Source organism: Pecten maximus, chromosome 12 (assembly GCF_902652985.1).
Source record: "Pecten maximus chromosome 12, xPecMax1.1, whole genome shotgun sequence".
Classification (NCBI taxonomy): Eukaryota; Metazoa; Mollusca; class Bivalvia; order Pectinida; family Pectinidae; genus Pecten; species Pecten maximus.
The window spans coordinates 26,095,399-26,118,981 of NC_047026.1; the positions used below are offsets into that span (position 1 = coordinate 26,095,399).

The 23,583-nt window shown below is 34.0% G+C and overlaps 1 protein-coding gene across 1 annotated transcript in view; it reads right to left on the minus strand.

Annotated features, from left to right (window-relative positions):
- Nucleotides 1–2,986: 2,986 nt before the first annotated feature.
- LOC117339075 overlaps nt 2,987–23,583 on the minus strand; it is a 52,534-nt gene continuing 31,937 nt past the window's right edge. The window contains exons 17-25 of the mRNA XM_033900449.1: nt 19,821–19,933; nt 19,321–19,480; nt 17,354–17,479; nt 16,511–16,674; nt 15,860–15,965; nt 10,938–11,072; nt 9,321–9,454; nt 6,660–6,836; nt 2,987–6,010 (exon numbers count right to left, since the gene is read on the minus strand). Coding sequence (XP_033756340.1) covers nt 5,905–6,010; nt 6,660–6,836; nt 9,321–9,454; nt 10,938–11,072; nt 15,860–15,965; nt 16,511–16,674; nt 17,354–17,479; nt 19,321–19,480; nt 19,821–19,933 — 1,221 coding nt within the window. The 3' untranslated portion in view covers nt 2,987–5,904. The remainder of the gene's footprint in view (nt 6,011–6,659; nt 6,837–9,320; nt 9,455–10,937; nt 11,073–15,859; nt 15,966–16,510; nt 16,675–17,353; nt 17,480–19,320; nt 19,481–19,820; nt 19,934–23,583) is intronic.

A 23,583-nucleotide genomic window follows, 5' to 3' on the forward strand; every position in this document is an offset into this window, starting at 1 on the left:
AGGAACACGCCATAACATGCAATCTTATATAAACAAAGTTCTTATTTGTAAGTATGATGACAGAATATAGATATATGTGAGTAGACGACCGATGTAAGCCTATTGATCTCTCTTCATACCACCGTTACCATGCTGTAGTAGTTGTGGCAGTACAGCCCAAGGGAGATAATTTATATCATCTCGGTAACTCAGTTTTATGTTAAGCAAAGGACCACTTCATTCCTGTCTCATTCTAATTATTATCAGAATACCTATATGTACTCTAGTATATTAACCATTCGAAAAACACACCCCTTGATATTTAACCATTATGTGCAGTACAAAGAGTTATCACAGAATCACAGAATCGTCGTCGAAAGCTTGATTTAAACTTATTGATGACACTTTATCGTTTTTTCTTTAATGAGTAATGGTTACATCTCCATGCATGGTTACACACCGGTTGCGCATTAAAATGTTTTCCTGATCATTATGTCGCAAAAAAATGTTACACATCCTGGTTGTGGATTTATACATGAAGATTATATACATAAACAAACAAATTGTTTAGTTTTAGCATACAAAATGAGGCGCAGTAACTCCCTATACGTATATCAATCTCCTTTAATTAGCGAATAGACGCAGTTCACCATTGAAGAAATGATGGTTGGAAATTTAAAGGATGGTCTTTATAGTACTTATTAAGTGTATCATTGAAGGTGTTGATGGATGGAGCTGATATTACGACCGCTGGTAGAGAGTGACATAGTTAAATGACATGGTAACTGAAAAAAATGTCTGTTTGGTGCTTCGAAAATTGCGTTTGAACAATTTCTGTGAGTGTCCTCGGGTGGATCTTTATTCTCTTGCATCAAATAAATTGTTTTTGACCAGGTTATCCAATCGATTGGAAGTTTGTATACTTGCAGCATATCGGCACTTTCTCTGCAGTTTTCCAAGGTGGGCATGTCAAGGATTTTTAGCCTTTCCGAATATTTCCAATAATGTAGGAACACGCTTTTGTAGCTCTTCGTTGTACCCTTTCAATAATAATTTTGCCCTTGACATATAATGTAGACCATATGACAGATGAATATTCCAGGTGTGGTCGTATTAGAGCCTTATACAATGTATAGAGTGGTGAAGATTATTGGGATGATGTAGGTGAAGGCAATATGTAAAACCAGTGATCTGATTGGCCTTATTTTCTGCTTTCTAAACATGTGTTGCAAAAACTAGACCGTCATCGATGTAAACTCCCAGATCTTTTTCCACCCTTGTTTTGGTTATTGGTGATATATGACCTTTATGATGCATGACGTATCCTGATATTTTTTGACTTGTTCCCATTTCTAGATGGTTATATTTTCCAATCTAAAATAAATTCCATAAGCAAGAAATCAGCCCAATCACACATTTTATCTATACATTCTTGTAGTTGTTTCCTGGAAAAGCCAACTTTCGACTTGGAGATATCTTGTTATCTATTTCCATAGTCTATCCATACCAGTTCAGTAACCCCCTTAGTGTAAGAGTCACAAGTGCCAAAGGGACCAAATGCAGAAATTGGCCACGGCACGACATTAGATTTAACGATATCATATTACAATTGCGATAATATAATGGTTGGACACAATGTAGATATATGTGTATCGTGATTAACCGAATAACAACTTTCTAACTAAGTACAAAAAGTCAAAACAATGTCTAATCCATGCATCATTTGTATAGTATTTAGTCATCTCAATAACTGTAACATATAACACACCTCTAAAAATAACACCTGATTATATTCAAGATTTACATGAACAATATGCATACATTTCGAATACTTTCGTACCTTTGTCAAGATTGGGGAAATGTTTTACTATGGATATCAATTTTTCTGGAAGCCACTTTGATACCATTTTGTCCCACAGGAGTCCTTATAACTAACACAAAGGAATGTACAAAAGAGAAACTATTAAAGCATTTTCTAATACAGATGAAAAGTAAGATGCAGTGCAGCTAACACTAAAATCAAATATTTAGGTATAATAACCTTCGATATTAGGTTTTTTGTTTGTTTTCAAACTTACAAGCAGTTATCTGTTTGATTTCTGTGTGTGTGTTTTTTTTTAATTTGTAACCTATCGTTGATCCTATCAGTATTAAACGTGTTTACGTTACAATATACGAACCATTGTTTATGAATGAATGTTTAATTAACAAGCTGGTTATTATTTATCGCCACGGTTTAGTCTATTGTTTCTGACTGAATGCTTAATTAACAAGATGGTTATCATTTATCGCCAAGGTTTAGTCTATTGTTTCTGACTGAATGCTTTATAAACAAGCTGGTTATCAGTGTTTTATCATTGCAATTTGAAAATATATGTTCTAGAATTTGAACCCGTAAGAATGAGTTTTTATTGCAATTTTGCCAGTGAAATATAAATCTATCACACCAATAAAACTTATATTTTTTACTCCAGCGATTAGAAGTGAAAATATAAGATCTTGCAGTGAAACTATAAGTTTTCCAGTGAAAATATAAGTTTTGCGGTGAATAGTGGCTATTCAGAATGTAATTATGATATAATATCCACTGCTTTCTTACTACCTTATTTCATGACAATAGACATTATGGTTATCATAATTTTTCAATATTATCATAATAGTTTCAAAATACAGTTGTTGATGTATCACCTCAGGCCAGCAATCAATGACGCTACATCCACGTTACACACTAAATATAACACAGGTATGGTGGTCGGGCGGCTCAGGAAACACTCTTGTTTTTAACTAGGCGGCGGGGTTCGAATCTCCGATCGGAGGTGAAAAAGTGTAGGGTCATTTTCCCGACCACGTGGGTCTTCTCCAGGTACTCCAGTTTTCTCTTACACTTAAACCTCTCTCGTGCTTCCATCCAGGCCAGAAAGCCTTATTAAGATAAGTTGATATTACGTGTTGCGATTGTTGTAAAATGAATGAAGTTAATATTTAAGAAGAAAAGAAAGAAAAAAAATATTATTCCATCATCAAATTTTATTTCAATCTCTTATCAGTTGGCAAAATCGGTTCATTGTAACACTTGCCTCTTTTAAAGAAATATCAATCAACTCGTTACATATTCACCAAATACAAATTATACATTATGTATTATAGTTTTGACCGGCGGCTTTAAAACGTATAACTTTCAAGTTTGCTTGATAATTTCACTCTTGAAACATAAATATTCAACTCCAATCTTAATTACATGGCTTACAAACGAGATAAAATAACCATAAATATAAACATATAAAAACAGCCATAACTTAATACAATATATAAAAATCATATTCTACATACATAGAATGTTCCTGTGTACTTTCGATTTTGACCTGGAACTAGAACGTCGTGTGGTACAGACTTTTTGGTTTTGGTCAAATTTAAACAAAATTGCTAATATTCTAGCCAAAATCGTTGTATTTATTTTCGTGGATTGGTATAATTTGATATTAAACATAATTTCACAATAACAGCCTAGTCATCCATGATAAACCTACAACTTATTAGGAAGGAGTTTCAAGTTAAACTTTATTTTCACTTACCACAAAATAAAAAAAAAATCGACACGAGGGATATGGCGCAAATCGGCGTCATAAATATGTTTGATTACGATGAAATCACAAACGCCCTTGTTGAACGAAGGGAGACAATCTCGTATGTTTGAATAATAAGTCAGACAATGGTTTATCTAGAAGGCATTTCCTAGATGTATGTTTTATACTGGTCACTACGTTTTACGTTGATTTACATAATTTAACATGTAATAAACAATGTAAGTTATAAATATCATATGACAAATGAAACACTTCAACATCTTTATTAAGGACTATTTGTATCATATCCCTTGTCAATCAAATATACATCAATTATAGATGTACCCTGGTATGAAAAAATGAACCATTAATTTCCTCAAAAGAAGACAAATACAGAAACATGTGAAGATACTTATCGACCGACAAGCCGGGCTTGTATATAAAATTATTTTGTATTTTTGAAAAAAAAAGTTTTAGTTTGCTTTAAATTTTCCATAGAAAAGCAATACAGAATTTAGGGAAAACTCCTTAACTCAGATGTTTTTCGTCTTTAATTCTGTAATGCTTTCTTATGGAACGTTGATGAATCTGGGGCCTGGTTTCAATGCTGTCGACGGTATTATATATCAATGTTGCATATAGTTTTATCTAGATTGTAGCTCAGCTGTCGTCATGGCGTGTATACAATTAAACGAAAATTTTATTTTTCCATCGAAGGAGGTGACGACCAGGACATACCAGAATCATGGTGATAAGTAACACGCTTTAAGGACTTAACCTTATTTTTGAATTTCTAATGTGTGGAGTTTATCCTAAATTAGTATACCTTCACCTTTAAAGGGTCATTCCTTCGTTCGGAAATAAGAAACATGCACAATTTCTATTGATGAAATCTATGTCCAAACGATTATTATATGAGTGGTTATGCCTACATGTAATGAAATTAACGCCGAGATGTACAAGGAAATGGAGTATCGTATAATAATACCGTATGTCTTTGCGGTAATTAGTGATACTTCCGGTCGAAATAACAATTTTCAGGACTTAATACTCGCCGAAGAACTTTGATTTATCTTGAGAGTAAAACTACCTTATTAATGTAAAGATTATAACTTTTACTACTTTGAAAAATAATACGTTTTTTCCAGTAACTTTAAGTTTGACGACCTAAACTTTATTCAAACGAAGAAATGTCCCTTTAACGCAAGGATCTCCTCCTAAGAACATGATACACATGTACACAACATTTTGTGATCTGTGTTTGTATTGGGGGTATCACCGATGTATTAGATGACGCCACACCTTGTCCTATTCTCCTTTTATAATTCTAATAAACTCTATGTAAATCGTTATTTGTTGAAATAACGGTTTTGTTTAAGTCTTAAGTGAAGGTTTTGTTGTTAATCCTAGAAATGATTAAATCAGTTTATAACAAGTTTCAGTCATAAACTTCTGACCTCGTGTATTTTTATTTTTAACTTATGAATCAGCATAGGCAAATGTGTTAAAAACATCCGACCTTCGAATGCAGGAAGTATGAACTTTGTGCGACAAAGAAATGTAAAAAAAGATACCCATGTTCAAATGACGTACATTTTATACGTATACATGGGAAACCATAACAACCGTTTGTAATTCACATCATACTCAAGCTGTTTAATGTATATTGAACTCAAGCTGTTTAATGTATATTGAGGAATATTGGCTTTATATTGTTCCTTTCAGAAGTGAACGTTTTATCCTTTGGTCGATACTTTTGTTTTAAGCAAACTTGACGCATCACAGAGCGGTAATATATATATCTGATTCTTGAAAATAAAATAAGGCTTCAATATTTCTGCAAAATACGAAGTGCAATAGTTTTAAATTAAGGACACAGCAGCACTGATGCCATAATTTGACACATGATTTTGATAAGGATTTCAACTGCATCATTTACAACACAAGACTGATAACACGGTAATCTAGAATAGTGACACACCCTACTCGGTCTGGAGTGTTGTCGACATTTTGGAACAAGGTAGTGTTCATGTTGAAATGGTAGAAACACATACGTTTATGATAGGGTTGTTATATTTTATCAAACTATTATAAAAGAATAATGATAATGCTTATGATGTCATATTCTAGTGCTTTTGGCATTAAAATATTACGAAACGAATGTGTGTAGATCATGATTATCGATATAATTCAAGATTTCATATTATGTTTGTATTTTTTTAAATATCAAATTCTAAAATGCACAACAAACAGTTCATTCCGTTATTAATGATGTTCATCCTAAGGAGTAATATGCAACACCAATCCTGCAAGTCAGATACAAAACGGTCTCAGGGCAGATAAGTCGTTCGGAATGACCTGATCAACATACTGGTTTCATGTCTTTTTCCATTTCCAGTAAGTCGGGAATCAACTTCTCACATCCCTGTAGGTTGTGGTCATTAGCAGACGACGCGAGGTCGACGAACCTGTTCGAAGAGAAGTACGTTCATGTGGGTGAGATATTCATGTTACTATACACGTATGCTTTTTAATTTTTGAATATTTTTCTTAAAGAAGTAAGTAAGTACTTCTTAAATACTAATTTAATTAACGTTTATGATACCATTCTACATAGTATCATGGAACTCAATACATAAATTCGAGGGGGAAAATTAATCAATTTTGGAGATAAACAAATACATATACTCAACTTCATACTGGTATATGACTTTAGGATATATATATATGGTTTAATCTGATGAAGACATTATGTATCGGTTAAATATGTAAACATAAAAGATCAACAAAACAAATACAGTTTTATCGCTGATACGTTTTTCAGCCATGTATCGGCTATCTTCAGGCGATTACTCATAATAGCAATATCATAGCGTAATACATAGAGCAGAAAATGTGACAACGTTTTCTAGACAAACAAATGTGCATATTTCTTTTAATTTGGAATGATTTATTTGTTGCCAGTAGTTCAGTTCAATACTTAACAGTTGAATCAATTGTATTCAAGAATATTCTCAATTCTCAAGCATTTGATGGATCCAGATGGATACGCAAGATAAGTAACTCTCAAAAGACAGCGTCTACTTAAACAATCATACTTATCTATATCATACTTACACGTCATTAACGATGACACGCGCTATTCCTCCGTTTAGAGAGGCCACCTCATCACCCTGCTCTCCACCTATTGTGATCTGGTATTCTGGTGGATCGTCACCTCCCGCAGCAAACCAGCCTTTCTGTTTATGCTGGAGCGTCACTGATGTCCCATTAAGACTGACCTTTACGCTGTCCCTACACGAACATATTTAATCATTATATTTGTAATTCTCATTAAGGCAACAGAGAATACTGACATCAAAACGGTACTGTAATTATAACTCAAAATCACCAAAACGAGATACAAACAAATAATGGTATAAAAGACACAAAATATATAAATAAACATGGAGACCCTACCAGGAGTAGAATGAGGAAGAGACCAAATGTTCCAAAAGGGTAAGAATGAACATAAATAACAAATCTGGATGAACATGCATATGGATGTTACTTTGTGTCACTTTGTTTTTGCAATGGTCACAGAAATATGAATATAACAGTATGTGTGCTTCTGTGTTCGTTTTTTGGGACGATTTTTTTTTAAATTCAAGGCGTGGGGATTGCGGAGGTATGTAAATGATCAAGATGAGTCTTTTGCAATATTATCGTTGTTATGAAAATGAAACCCAATGATAGAAAGCCACTTTACTCTAGTAACTGTTTCTTTACGCTATATGCATGAAGTTGTCAATAAGAAATGCCTGAAGCTATTTGTTTAGAGTTATCTGCAATAATAAAATGGATGCATACACACTTTATTTTAATATATACCCAAATCTTCTTAGACGTATCATTAGTTAAGTTCTTTTATCTTATCGTTGGCCTCCTAAACTTTCGAAACGGGAACTCCGAATATTGGGCGCAAAAAAAAAGTTCTTTTCAGTTGTTAGTGATTTTGAGGTTTTCATATGGAGGTCTTGTGGTATTGTAGAAAAATAGATACAGCTATTATACCGGACATAAAACATACAACGGATATTTTAAGCAGGTATTAAAATTGTTTTTGTTAAATGCTGAATTTGAGCAGGTATTAAAATGTTTTGTTTAATGCTGGATCTGACTATGCACACTAAACGTGTACACTTTCGTTCCTTTTGTCGACTATCGACTCAGGATTTAGGCAACAAACATTTCGGTTGGCTAACTTTTTATTGTTATTTTCATGGGAGAACTGGCCTGGAGATTGCTAGTATAAACAATATGGCGAATTGTTCTATTCTCAATTTTGTTCTACATTTCGCCTTGAAAACGTTGTCTATAACATTGCATAATGTCTTTAATAGAACGTTTCCATTGTATTGTTATAGGTTTATAACCAAAAAGCTAGAGGATAACAATAACCTTGGTTTTCTGTTCTTCATGGAATACAACACTACAAAAATGTACTTGGTAATCTACCATTTCGTTTAAAGCTATGGGGGCGATCTAAGAAACTCTGTCCAGTACGGAAGTCAATGAATTCACACATGGATATTATCGTTTTGTTAATATCATTTTTGTTATAGATTTTTAACCGGAAATTGTACAGCCGCTAAGCTATGATAATTGACGTACGCAAACGTAGATAGTTGACAAATTACTGCTATTCATTGCTATTGGAAACTTCCTTTGAACAAACACTGCTTGGATTTGTCCATGCAGATGGACTTTTCTGAAGGGTGTGTACTGACTTGTGAAGGAATGGCTTTGCAGTGACAAGATATATTTTGTACCGTTTACTTACATTACACATTACTATGTAATCACTATTGGTACATCATGTCATTTTACTGTAATTTTGATTCATTGAAAGATCTCCATAAATTTTTATTAGAAAATTCTGTATCAAATTTATTTAATATAGGTTATTAGTAACAACGTGGAACAGGCGCGTATATAACATACTTAACTGTCATTGTATATGGAGATGACTTAATAATCCAATACCTAATGACATAATTAGCGAAGTCTTAATTGATCAAAATTAAATAAGATATATTGGTTGAATGCTGTTTACTTTAATTCAATTGTGTCAGCTTATGGGTGTATATTTCGTCCTGGGGATTTGTAACTTCCCTGGATTCTGTCGTCTGAATAATTTAATTGTTCGTAATATAAATATTTATTTCATGTATTTTAAAATTCAATTGAACCTATTTGATCAAATCAGGGAATTAACTAGGACGTGTCTCTCCTTTTATTTATTAAACTCGGTTATTGTGATATTTTTTATTTCCACACGTTTTGGTCTCAAATGTCACTTACGAATCCTAGAGGGATGAAACAGTTGTACGATGCAGATTTACTGTTATTTATGATTCATAATTGTAACTCTTATCTTTATTTATTGTTAAATTCTCATTTATATGTTATTATTCACATTTTTAATCTTTGCATAATCTGCTGAGACATCCTTAACGGGCCATTATCCTATCTCATTGCCGACTCTTTGTATCATCAGAAACAATCTGATTTAAACCCTAACTATAAAGGTATGATTGATATCACAACAAGTGTGCTGACTAAAGCGTGCTGTCATGACGTCATTGCATGGAGTTTTATGAAGTCACAAGTATGGGTACATAATTATAACACTTACTGTATAGGAAAACGGTGTTATGATACATTTATATACATCAACATATGCTAAAATTATCAAGCTCACGAAAGTTTAAAAACTACACTTGTGTTTAAACGTACGTTAAATCCTCTATGACTAGGGTCACCCATCTATCCTCATGATTGAGTGTAGTAAAAAGCTTCTCTTCGTTTCCAACTACGCTTTCGGTAATGGTCACACCAGCAACGTCTAGGTCAATGTTGATATTGAATTTCTGGGAAAATAATATTATTAGATATAAACTCATTACGGGAAATGAAGTATATACATATTCATGTGAGAAGGTATTCACTTTGAATAGTGAGTTTTATATTATGTATGGTAAAAACTACCTGTCACAACACCTATGACCGGTAATAATGATAATTTCATACAAATATATTGATTAGCGTTGAGAGCAGGTTACCTCATCAAAATATGAACAATAATCGTATTAATTTCATGCTTGAAATTTTTAAGTTGTCAACTTGCAAAAGTGGTTATCTTCCGGAATTCGATAAGCAGTGAGGAAGTGTTCTCTCTTCCTCGAGTTCGAGTTGAACATTGTCAGTAGACATTGAACGCAAAATGTGAACTACATATATATGTCTCTTTCTTTTGTGAATTATTTCCGAATTATGCCACTCATTCGTTTGAAAGGCAAATATCATTTGCATAATGACTTATCAAATTTATAAAGATGCTTACACTCATGTTGGTGCCTAAATACGATGGAATAAATTATATTTGGACATTAAATTCTGTATTATATTAAAACATATCAATTGATTTAGACACGTGCAACAATAAACACAGCAGAGCGTTGCGAGCGAGGTAGGTCTTGTTGTGATGATAATTCTTCAGAATATGTTAACATGCAAAACTAATAATTGAGTTTAGAATACCAAACGAAGTTATCTATTATTACACAAAAAAACGAACTTACACACAATCTCATACATATGTATATATGGGCCCCATACGGCACAAACACGTATGCCATATAAACAAAGCGTGTAGCATGCATGTAAATGAAGAAAATAGATAAAGAATTGTACGAAGATAAGATGATGAGTATACAAAATCGACTCGTAATCATTAATCGTGATTCTCTGCGTCAATATTTAACTTTATGTCAGCATGGTAGCAAGTGTATCTTTAAGCATAACATTATTATTAATCTGTCCAGCAGAAACAAGACGAATTCCTCGTTCGACTCGACTGAGGCGGCCTCATTCCCTCTCCTCCGTCTGTCCATCAGGTTGCCGATATTTATACGACGTTCACTGTCTGATCGTGTAATCCTATTTCTCGCTGATTTTCAGTGACCTGTTAGCATATCACCAACCACAGAGAGATGGATCTCTGTCGTCGTCTTTAGTGCGTCCAGTTCTTAGCTTCGGTTATATTTTCAAATACTTTATTTCAAAAAACCTTTGGGCTTCAGTGGCGTATCAAGTTAAAGTTTGTAACTTTAAAAAAAAACCACACAAGATTCTCGTTTACTTTCATAGCAAAACATTATTTTAACGACGTGATGCCTCTTAATACTTCTGCACGGACTCAGATATCCCAATAGCATATAAATGTTATCTTGTATCATACAAAGTCTAGTAGTATTATTGTAAAGTTTCACTTAAGATAATCAAACCATTTTCCTTAAACATAATGTGATGATAACACAATTATCTATATTTTAATAGCTATATAATACATACATCTTTCCGTTTGTAGTTCAGAATTGTTCCCACCGCACCGGCACTGACGGTCACATAAATTCTACTTGATTCCAACAAGTCTTCCAACGTCACCGGGGTACTTATGTCCACGAACTGAACACAGTGATGCCAAAGCTAAAACAAAGATAAGTAACATGAAACATTATAACAACTAAAATTATGTTATAATTATAGGTGACAAAAGTCCTAACTGAGGAAGCCAAGAAAGATGTATGCCTACATAGACCAGTGATCACGTAAACAGATACTCATATACTGTATAGTTATTAATCTTCGCTACTTTCGCGGGCATAAAACAAAATTTGAATAAATACGCAAAGGTATATAAACATTTATTTCAGAATGCTTGGAAGGCATGGTTACGCGAACTTAATCATCGCGGACTAGGTCCGACTTGCACAACCGTTAAATATATATATAGAGTACTTCTGGGCATGTACCATATGATATACAGTAAGTATATATCGTGTATCAGAAAATATGTTCTTTAGGTTTGTAAATATAGATGTTATAGACTCCGGTATATATCACAATCAGTGTATGATTTAAGCGTGGCGTTTCGGATACTACACTGCCATCCTCATCAGACAGATAACCAGTTAGCAAAAATGTACACGAGTCATCGAAACGTCACACTGGTTGTGTTGCATACCAAAATCTATTAACATATATACCGTGGAATTTGAATTTTGTAAAAAGTTTCTGAGTTACTCTCAAAAAACACATTAACTACACCACTCATTAATTTCCACCTACACAAATATTGATGATATTTTCAGGTAGTTATGGTAAAAACAAAAAAAAAACAAAAAACAAGTCTAGACATTTGGTGATTCAATTTAAGAACACTGGCTGAATTTTATACTGATATTGATTTCTTAGGATTCAAAGTCAACAAGAATTATTCTACATTACTATACTTTCCAACAGAATCGACGTGTCCAGCTTTATTTTTATAAACCTAGTGCATGGTATATCTGCTTATTTACATATGCGCTGTTTTTATTTATTGATTCAAATTAAACCATAACTGTGATCTTTTGAATTGCCGTTTCTACACATTATACAGAACAGCAATACCGAAATATAACCAATTAGATAAGTTTGTGTAAGTCACACTTGTTAAATCCTAAACGTAAATAACTTTGATATAACTGAATCCATTAGCCGACAAAAGCTGCTTATGAAATGCTGATATTTAATGGTGTAGCATAGGGATTGTACAGCAGACACTCAAGACAATAAACTGTAGACGGGCGGATGGACAGACGGACAACATGATTATCCCTAACCTTCTTTTGGGGAGAGGGATGGGCAATTAAATAGTGAAAACCTGCATCAGATCGTGTCCTTTTAAGACTCATCAGTGATGATAGGGACAGCATATAACTAGTTTGTTCTTCTTGGACTCGTCAGCAAGCATAGGGATACTATACATGTTCATTCAGGACTTGTCAGTGACATGAGGGACACCATACAGGTGGTTATGTCATCAAGGACTCGCCAGTGATGTAAGGGACACCATACAGCTTGTTATATCATGTTGGACTCGACAGTGATATTAGGGACACCATACAGCTTGTTATATCACGTTGGACTCGACAGTGATATTAGGGACACCATACAGCTTGTTATATCATGTTGGACACGACAGTGATATTAGGGACACCATACAGCTTGTTATATCATGTTGGACTCGACAGTGATATTAGGGACATCATACAGCTTGTTATATCATGTTGGACACGACAGTGATATTAGGGACATCATACAGCTTGTTATATCATGTTGGACTCGACAGTGATATTAGGGACATCATACAGCTTGTTATATCATGTTGGACACGACAGTGATATTAGGGACACCATACAGCTTGTTATATCATGTTGGACTCGACAGTGATATTAGGGACACCATATAGCGTGTTATATCACGTTGGACTCGACAGTAATATTAGGGACAGCATACAGCTTGTTATATCATGTTGGACTTGACAGTAATATTAGGGACACCATACAGCTTGTTATATCATGTTGGAAACGACAGTGATATTAGGGACACCATACAGCTTGTTATATCATGTTGGACTCGACAGTGATATTAGTGACACCATACAGCTTGTTATATCATGTTGGACTTGACAGTGATATTAGGGACACCATACAGCTTGTTATATCATGTTGGACTCGACAGTAATATTAGGGACACCATACAGCTTGTTATATCATGTTGGACTCGACAGTGATATTAGGGACACCATACAGCGTGTAATATCATGTTGGACTTGACAGTAATATTAGGGACACCATACAGCTTGTTATATCATGTTGGACTCGACAGTAATATTAGGGACACCATACAGCTTGTTATATCATGTTGGACTCGACAGTGATATTAGGGAGACCATACAGTTTGTTATATCATGTTGGACTCGACAGTAATATTAGGGACACCATACAGCTTGTTATATCATGTTGGACTCGACAGTGATATTAGGGACACCATACAGCTTGTTATATCACGTTGGACTCGACAGTGATATTTGGGACACCATACAGCTTGTTATATCATGTTGGACTCGACAGTGATATTAGGGACACCATATAGCGTGATATATCATGTTGGACTCGACAGTGATATTAGGGACACCATACAGCTTGTTATATCACGTTGGACTCGACAGTGATATTAGGGACACCATATAGCGTGATATATCATCTTGGACTCGACAGTGATATTAGGGACACCATACAGCTTGGTATAGGATGTTGGACTTGTCGGTGATGTTAGGGACACCATATAGATGGTCCTACCATTTAGGACGCTCCAGTGTTGTTAGGAACACCATACATATGGTTCTTTCACATTCAAGACCCGTCCGTGATGCAAAGGATTAAGGGTGTGGAAAGTGAGGAAGAAGTTTGAAAATAAAAAGGGCCTCGATAAATGCTTAAAATATGGACGTATACATTTAACAGATTACCTATGATTATAAAAGATGATATACACATATGTTTTGTAGGTCTTTAGGCCAATAACCTCTAGCAGGAATTTGCCTAATCCGAAAGTGTAGGTTAGGAAATATATCAATCTCATTATCAATGTCAGTCGTCACATTCACACATCGATAGCGTTATAAATGTCATAGCATATCAAATTACATTTTTCCATGGCAACATACACGTCATATTATCGGTTTCATATAGCACTAAAAATATTGGTGATAACAGACACGAACACGGCCATTTTCCTTTGGTGACCCTTTTCTACTGATAATCTTTTCATTATTTCAGTTCATTTGACCACTTACATTATTTTATAATTTTAATTATAAATTCTAGACAATATTGAGTAAAGATTATTTCTAAGCCGACACATTATTTCAAAATCATTAAATGTTTTTTTTATCAGAAAGGGGGAATAGTGCATGCATCTCACACAATCGACTGATTTAAGTAGTATCCTTCGCAAGGTGATGCGTTTTATACAAAATAGGACAAAACAATGTAATTATCCCATAAGTAGCTTGTTCTAGCATATATTACGGCCATATAATATATATATATATATCAAGGAATATTGAAACGACAGAAATACCTTATAAATACAAAAATACGAGTTATGTGATACACAAGTGGAGACTTGTACTCATAACTATCTATATGGACTGTAGTAAACTAAAATGTTCGTGGCTCCTCGTGGCATATCGATAAATATAATTCGATTTATAAATTCTATATGGCATAGTCCTCTTTGTAAGATTCTATATATGATGTCTAATTGTCGGCGGGTCAGTTGAACAGGAATTAAACATATGAGACAGATAGATAATTAAAGCGACTATAACTGTAGATTTCAAACTAATTAAAGCGACTATAACTGTAAATTTTATACTAATTAAAACGACTATAACTGTAAATTTTATACTAATTAAAGCGACTATAACTGTAAATTTTATTCGAATTAAAGCGACTATAACTGTAAATTTTATACTAATTAAAGCGACTATAACTGTAAATTTTATACTGATTAAAGTGACTATAACTGTAAATTTTATGCTCAGTAATGATTCATTGATTTCTTCATATAAATAGTGATATGTTTAATATATAGCGATGCCCGATTATATACCTAAAATGTTCTATGAATATGTGTTTACGAATTTTTAAACACTGTTACCTCGTATGATGCTTATAAAGAATGGATCGAGTCAGGTGGGTGCGAGTGACGAGTCCGCTAAGTATTCGAATTATGAGCGAAGCGATAACATTTTTAATTATCGTAATTAAGGGAAATCCTTAGCTGCATGAGATGTCCTTTAAAAATATTACGCCATCTTATATTTTCCAAAAATAATCTTTTTTACAGTTATAGTCAATTTCAGAGAGTAACATTTTATCTTAAATTCGGATTTCGACCAATATCTCTTTGCAGTGACAGTAACAACATCTACAAAGCTAGATAATTATCACTATCGGATTTCTGGGATTATTTAAGGGACGAACTCCACCGGATTCATGTTGTCGGGAATGCCAGTTAATGTCGGCTTAATACTAAGGACGAGTCCTAGGTAGGGAATGATATATATCCGACATACACTTTACATATGTTTACTTGATATAGTCCTGGTAGTTAATGTTCACTCAATAGAAAACAATTAATTATTTCCTTGTGTTCTTTGTCGTGTGAGTATGGGAGGATATACGCAACTTAACCATAGCTTGAACAGTTAATTCATATGAAATTCATTATCATTGCACGACTAAGTTATATGTAGATGAAGTATAAATAAATATAACGTGTGTAGTTAATTCTTTCAAAATTAAGATTTATTGTAACTGCATATTGCGTAGTCATGCAGTAATAAAAAAAAAACTAACGCATTATTCCACTGTACTCACACTATCCGAACACGATCCATACACCACGTTCTTGCTTTCCTGTAACATGTACATGGGGATATCTCTATCTGTAATGCGTAGTTTTGAGATACAGCCGGTGAGAGATCTGGAAACAATTGGTTAGATAAATAACAATAGCAGAATAACAGTTTACACAGTAAAACATGTTAGTTTAAAAGTAATGTACTGCCTCAGAGCAAATCATAACGTAACAATACTCTCCTTAACTATGGTACAACATTGTCTTGTCGTCAGAAAAATACAACGTTACATTTCAATTGTAATATAAGAAAGCAATATGGATGTTGAAAAGCGAGATAAGCAGGGAGTGTATAGTAAGGACTTTTATCAGATACTGATATTATAATTGTTTGTTAAGTATGGCTTTTGGTACATACCGAATAAATACTAATGAATATGGTTGTCATAACCGTGTCATGTAGAAAAATATTTTTATCATTTACATTATTGAACATTAAACTCAATAAAGAGCGATGTCGTCATCGATATCAAATAATAAACTTTAAAATAGAAAAATGAAATTAAAAAAAGATAGAAAACATTTCATCAGGAATTCATCAAACAAGGTTTGTTTCATCAAAAGATAGGATACAATGGAATGTATATCAATTTTTGTAATAAAGTCTGTACCTGAGCTTAGTTTTACCACCAATTATTTGACTCGTCAAACCTAATCCACCAACATAAATGCCGTCATCAATTCTAAGAGGAATTTCTTGTGTAAAAGTCTCAGGTGTAAAGGTCTCTGGAACGCCATCTAGGGTTGCTTCTATTTCTTTTGTTTGTACATTCACCTGTTAGAGATCATTACATATCATTAAAAGGACGATCAACATAGTTTGGGGTTATACGATTTTTCGACATAAGTCAGCAAAGGTTAAGCGTTATGTTCATGTAACACAATATCCACAACAAACATCCATCACTAGTGTAACCTGGGTTTAAATAGTATGCTCAATCCAATCCCTAGATAATAAGGCGGCTGTTAATTCGGTAGAACACTACAAGAAAGATGGGCGTTTTCGAAAGTCATAACCTGGACGTATGTATTTAAAATCCGGGTAATATAATGTAATCAAAACGGGAATAGGGGTAATGACAACAGAACTAGCTTGCATGTCAAATCTGGGTTATATAAGATTCTAAAAACGATATGGGGTGGTGATAATAGAAATACCCCCTACATGTCCAATCCGGGTAATATAAGGTTCGCCAACTTTTTCGCGAATCATTTACATAAAGAGTGAAAAAAACCACTATAGACATTCTATCTATTTATTGAATTTGACCAGAAAACTCGACCAGCGTAACCGATCACAAGTCATTTTATTTCATCTTTTGTAAAAGTAGCATCTGCCTAATAGCAGAAATATTGTAACAATATTAAAGACATGTCAATGACGTTATGTGTAGGACATTTCACGAAAATCTGTCAGGATATTGGGTCGATAGAGCGTATTCGAACCAATTTACCTCCACAGCGTGGAATAATCCATCAGCATATATATTTTCTTTACTCCTCAGAACAGTCGTTCCCCTCTTTGTTCTCGCTTCCATGTGTATGGAACCTTCAGAAACGGAAAGTAGCATTTGCAGGTGCTGAAACAGAGATGAAACACGTTACATTAAATACTAAGCTTGGCTGTTAGTGACAAGCCGGTATTTCTAGTATATATATATCTATCTTACAAGATTTAGAGTATATATCAAAATTTGGTGTTGTTATTTTCGATTCATTCTTTGTTATTCTTGGGTTTATTAACAGGATTGTAAACACATTTTATTTCACATAGCAAAACACCGCGCCATTTTGGGTTGTACTAATTCCTATAGAGAAGTGTTTTCAAAAGTGAAATAACCGAAGCAGGCATATTCAGGTTAGTTGTGGTTTTCCGGAAGGATAAACGTTATCAACGTCATCATAAGCTCCTACGACAAACTAAAATAAGTCATTACCTTTTAGTGAGAACCAGGGTAATAACTATAAAAACTAGAAAGAATGTTGATGTGACGAAATAGGAACGTGGCCTTAGGTAATCAGGAGAAGGAAAATCAAGACTACCGAGGGGTCAGGGGTCAGTCAATTGACCTCTGACCCTCAGTTTAGTTCCTCGTGTACCACTGATGTGTAAAACATCACTAATCTACATGAGTTCGTTATGTTTTAACTTCCTAGTATTTTTTTAGTTTCCTTGTAAAGTTTTAGCAATATGTAAATCATTTCAGTGAAAATAATCTTGAAGACAGTATTTTATTGTCCTTCTATGGCATCCATTTCCAGTCGTATATGCCGCCTATTATTATTATCGCCCTAACGTCTAAACACGTACAAACCAGATATCATTGTCTTTATATTAGCTCAAGATTTAATAGTGTAGACGTCAGTACCATGAAATATGTTTTGAAGGAAATATCATGAAACGCGGATGGATGTTTTATTATTGTATGACAGCGAAGACGTCTGAACACATGGCGGATTAATATCTTGGTCTCATGCATGACATTTAGAATTGTATCAAACTAATTTTGTGTAGCAAGGTAAAATCAGAAATGAAATGAAAACGTTCAGGATTAATCGTATCACATCGCCAGTCTATTGGCACGAATGAATTTTCTAAAAATAACAGTTATAAAATATGTATCTTCATTGTCTCAATCATCAATTTAAGAACACATACAATTCTGAACTTCTCGCACTAGAGCTCTCATCCGAAATATATTTTGAATACATTTTTGAATATATATAAACTCAATAAAACGGGCCATACAATTGTATACTGTCGTGTTTCCTCTTATCAATATACTTTCTAGACGGATAATATCGGATAATTGATGGTCATATTTGTTATATGTGGTGTGATATTGTCTCTATTATTACGTCAACATAGGGATTGAATTTTGGGATTTCACAACTTACCTAATGCATACTAACTGGCGTCAACATAGGCCAAATTATTGACAAGAGTAAACAGAGTTTTAAAGCATTTCTGAGAAATTTCCATACGGTTGTTGAATATTTCCTTTCTTTGCATTTGCAGGAATGCCAGCAGTTGCCTTGCAGAAATGTAACTTGCTAATAGAATATTTCGGTATAGAATGTTCTCAGTTTCCCTGTCCAGACATCAGAATGAAACTAGGAACGTTTTTTATTTCATTGTTTTCATTGTGTGACATGTCATACCGCTACACATGTTTATGCCGTGAACTAGTTAAACCATACGGATTCTGCATTCAATAACTGATAGTGTGTATAGTGAGTACTGAAAATGCAACTACTGTGGCGTCCGTACAGGACATGCCAAATATGGTAGTGTCTGAAAGTGCAGAATTCCAGAATTTAAGCTTTATAAATCCAAATAACAAAAACAGCTGTTCAATTAACACAATAACTTGTCGATGATACAAATAATACACATATAATACAACAAAACAAAGCGCACCTGTCGCTGGTCATTAAGGAGGAGCAGGACACCTTCTCGTTGGCGGGTAGAAAACTTCAGAAATAGACTATCAACTCGATAGTAGGGACGTAAGATGGACATAGGAAACAGTACATATCCATCACCATCAAACACCATCGACGGCGAAGTGGGCCAACCACTATTGAAAAAAAAAATCAAATTGGTATATATTTAAAATTCTTAAATCTTTATATCAAAATTGATATTTAAAATATCTTAAAATATGTTATCAAAATTGTTATATAATCAAGATTCTTAAAATCTGATATCAAATTGTTATATAATTGAAACTCTTAAAATTTGATATCAAAGTTCTAGTGATATAATTGAAATTCTTAAGATTTGATATCAAAATTCTTATTCACATACACTCTGAGATATCTCATTACCTCACCTCAATAAGGTTATCCAGGCAAATACTAAAGGGAAATTATACAGAATACCTGATAAAATGTATTATTTATTTATATATGATCTACCATTTAGAGGTACAGGTCCTCACGGCTTGAGTCGTGTTGCCTGTATTGGCTAATCCAACAGCTTGTCCGTTGACTATGACGCTTCCAATACACCCAGAAACATTAGCACTTCGCTGAAAAGTAGAAGTTGCGTCTAAAGTACAACAACCAAACAAGAAGTGACAACGCGTAATAAGAATTCTACCTCAAAATGGATTAACAAGGAAATTAGGGACGAAACATAAACTACTAAGTACTTCAACAAGTACAAATTATTGGATGTTTCTGTCGCCATACCTGTAATAAGACTATCGTCTTCAATGAATGTTTCTTTATTGTTTCAGTTGTTGAATATTCTTATATTACTGATTTTTGTGTCTTCTTCATGGACATGACAAGAAACAAAACAAAAAAAACAAGCAAAAACCAAAAAACAACAACAAAACAAAAATATCTATCTTCCTCACAGTAAAGAAATCAAAACGGAAACACATGTCACATATTCACTATTATTATACCTTTACATTTTTTTCTCTATATAAAAGTAATGTGATAATTTGACTATCAGCCTCGAGAGGATTGCACATGTGTTTCCATGACCATCACACCGTGTGACAGTTCGAAAAAACTGTCACACGGCAAACTGTCACACAACGAACTGTCACACCCCTGCTGTAACGTCGTCAGAACGTTTGAAAGACACAACGACATGCAAGCGCTTAGTTGACACAGATTTTGTTTTGTTTTCTCTCACGAAACTGCCACACATGGATCAACACACGCGTTTTCAAAACGCCACAGACGTAGAGATTGAGTCAATATTAACGGACAGAGATAGCAAACACACTATAAAAACATTATATGAGATACCGACAATGGATTTTAACCTATTTATTAGAAAATTTTACGCAGATATTCGAAAGGCTTCTGGTGAGTTTTATGCCAAGAAAAAACGTAAAGGTATAATAAAACAGTTATCAAATGGGTATGAGGGCGATAGTAATTTTGTCAGCCCCGAAGCAACAACTGTTGCACGAGGGCTTTACTATTTTTTATTAAGTCAGATAACAAAACCATTGTCTACTTTGAATATCGATGAACATCAAAATATAACCACGCTAGATATCTTAGTATCACATTATGTGAAGTCTATCATTGTATTCTATACTTTTTTATGCTGAAATATATCTCTAGTCCTTAAACACTTATTTCTCTATCCACTTTTTTCATTCAGTTTTAACATTCACTCCTGTCGTCAGGTACAGGTAACCTTAAGTATCCACTTCTTTCATTCAGGTACAGGTAACATTAAGTTCCCACTCCTTTCATTCAGGTACAGGTAACATTAAGTATCCACTCCTTTCATTCAGGTACAGGTAACATTAAGTACCCACTCATGTCATTCAGGTACAGGTAACATTAAGTTCCCACTCCTTTCATTCAGGTACAGGTAACATTAAGTTCCCACTCCTTTCATTCAGGTACAGGTAACATTAAGTTCCCATTCATGTCATTCAGGTACAGGTAACATTAAGTTCCCACTCCTTTCATTCAGGTACAGGTAACATTAAGTTCCCATTCATGTCATTCAGGTACAGGTAACATTAAGTACCCACTCCTTTCATTCAGGTACAGGTAACATTAAGTTCCCATTCATGTCATTCAGGTACAGGTAACATTAAGTTCCCACTCCTTTCATTCAGGTACAGGTAACATTAAGTTCCCACTCCTTTCATTCAGGTACAGGTAACATTAAGTACCCACTCATGTCATTCAGGTACAGGTAACATTAAGTTCCCATTCATTTCATTCAGGTACAGGTAACATGAAGTACCCACTCCTTTCATTCAGGTACAGGTAACATTAAGTACCCACTCATGTCATTCAGGTACAGGTAACATTAAGTTCCCATTCATGTCATTCAGGTACAGGTAACATTAAGTACCCACTCCTTTCATTCAGGTACAGGTAACATTAAGTTCCCATTCATGTCATTCAGGTACAGGTAACATTAAGTACCCACTCCTTTCATTCAGGTACAGGTAACATTAAGTTCCCATTCATGTCATTCAGGTACAGGTAACATTAAGTACCCACTCCTTTCATTCAGGTACAGGTAACATTAAGTTCCCATTCATGTCATTCAGGTACAGGTAACATTGAGTACCCACTCCTTTCATTCAGGTACAGGTAACATTAAGTTCCCACTCCTTTCATTCAGGTACAGGTAACATTAAGTATCCACTTCTTTCATTCAGGTACAGGTAACATTAAGTTCCCATTCATTTCATTCAGGTACAGATAACATTAAGTACCCACTCCTTTCATTCAGGTACAGGTAACATTAAGTACCCACTCATGTCATTCAGGTACAGGTAACATTAAGTTCCCATTCATGTCATTCAGGTACAGGTAACATTAAGTACCCACTCCTTTCATTCAGGTACAGGTAAAATTAAGTTCCCATTCATGTCATTCAGGTACAGGTAACATTAAGTACCCACTCCTTTCATTCAAGTACAGGTAGTATATACCACTCCCTTTGTCGTTAACGCCAGCACTGCCAATGACGTCTTTGATTTTATTAATAAACGTTTAAATGCACTACCGGGGAAAGCTGATTATCACATCACAAACTGTCTACTGGGTGTGACGAAAAGGTCAGGTATAAGTAGGTTGATACCCTTACTTTATCTACCAAACCAGACCGGATGTACAGATACCTGTGTGTGGAAATAACGAGCGACACCATTCAAATATTGTGTAATACATGTACATATATTGTTTTGTTTTCTCGCAATATTTTGAGTTTGATCATCAGTTTATCGTATCCTGCAGTGGTTCTATTTTCTTTTGAGGGATTAAAATAAAACAACGTAAAATATTTACTGAGCATGTACAATTATAGAGCAACCTGTTCATTTTATATTTAACACGCAAATAATTTTAGGAATTTAGACATTTGGTATACCCGCGAAATAATGACCGTCGATAAGATACAACATTTGAATGTTAATATGAGACTTCCTATCTGTGAGATGTTAATTTAGGTTCATTCGATTTTCATGTGCATATATTAGCTTGCTTTTTTTTTTTTATAGTTTCCGTTATTTGTGTTATTTTCAGCAATTCTTTTTGTCATATAAGTACCAAAGAAACTAATATACGACAATATAATGAGAAAGAATATATATAGTATCCACATATACAAATTTGTTTCTGAACCACGCGCATTAAAGAATTTATTTTCTATTTTAGCGGCAAGAATTATATGTACAGTTTATTTCACAATGCCGTTTTTACATTATTTAAGTTATTATAACTGTCACCGTTTCTATATAATTACACATAAATTATAATCATCCTTTTCAGAAAGAATGGAAACTCATCCAATACAGATACAAATTCTCGTGTAAAGACGATCTATGTCAAATTATTAGAAAAATATTCAAATTTTCCTCAATATTTTTCATAATCTAATTATCAACTTTATTGAATTTTCTAAAACGGATTTCAATTATTACTTCCAAAATACATTTTAATACAACCGATTTAAATTTCGGATGTTTTTAATTTTCAGTTGCGAATAAAGTTATTCGCCGTTAAGACGTTTGAGATATAATAATTGGGTAAAGTTTTCGCAATAATTAAGAATTAGGTAATAGCGATTATTTTTTACAGCTTTTTGTCCCGACAAAGAACAATAAAACATGGATAACGATGTTCCGCTTGATCTAAAGACGGAAGTTTCAGTAGACCCATCCCAAAAATGAAAGAATGTAGC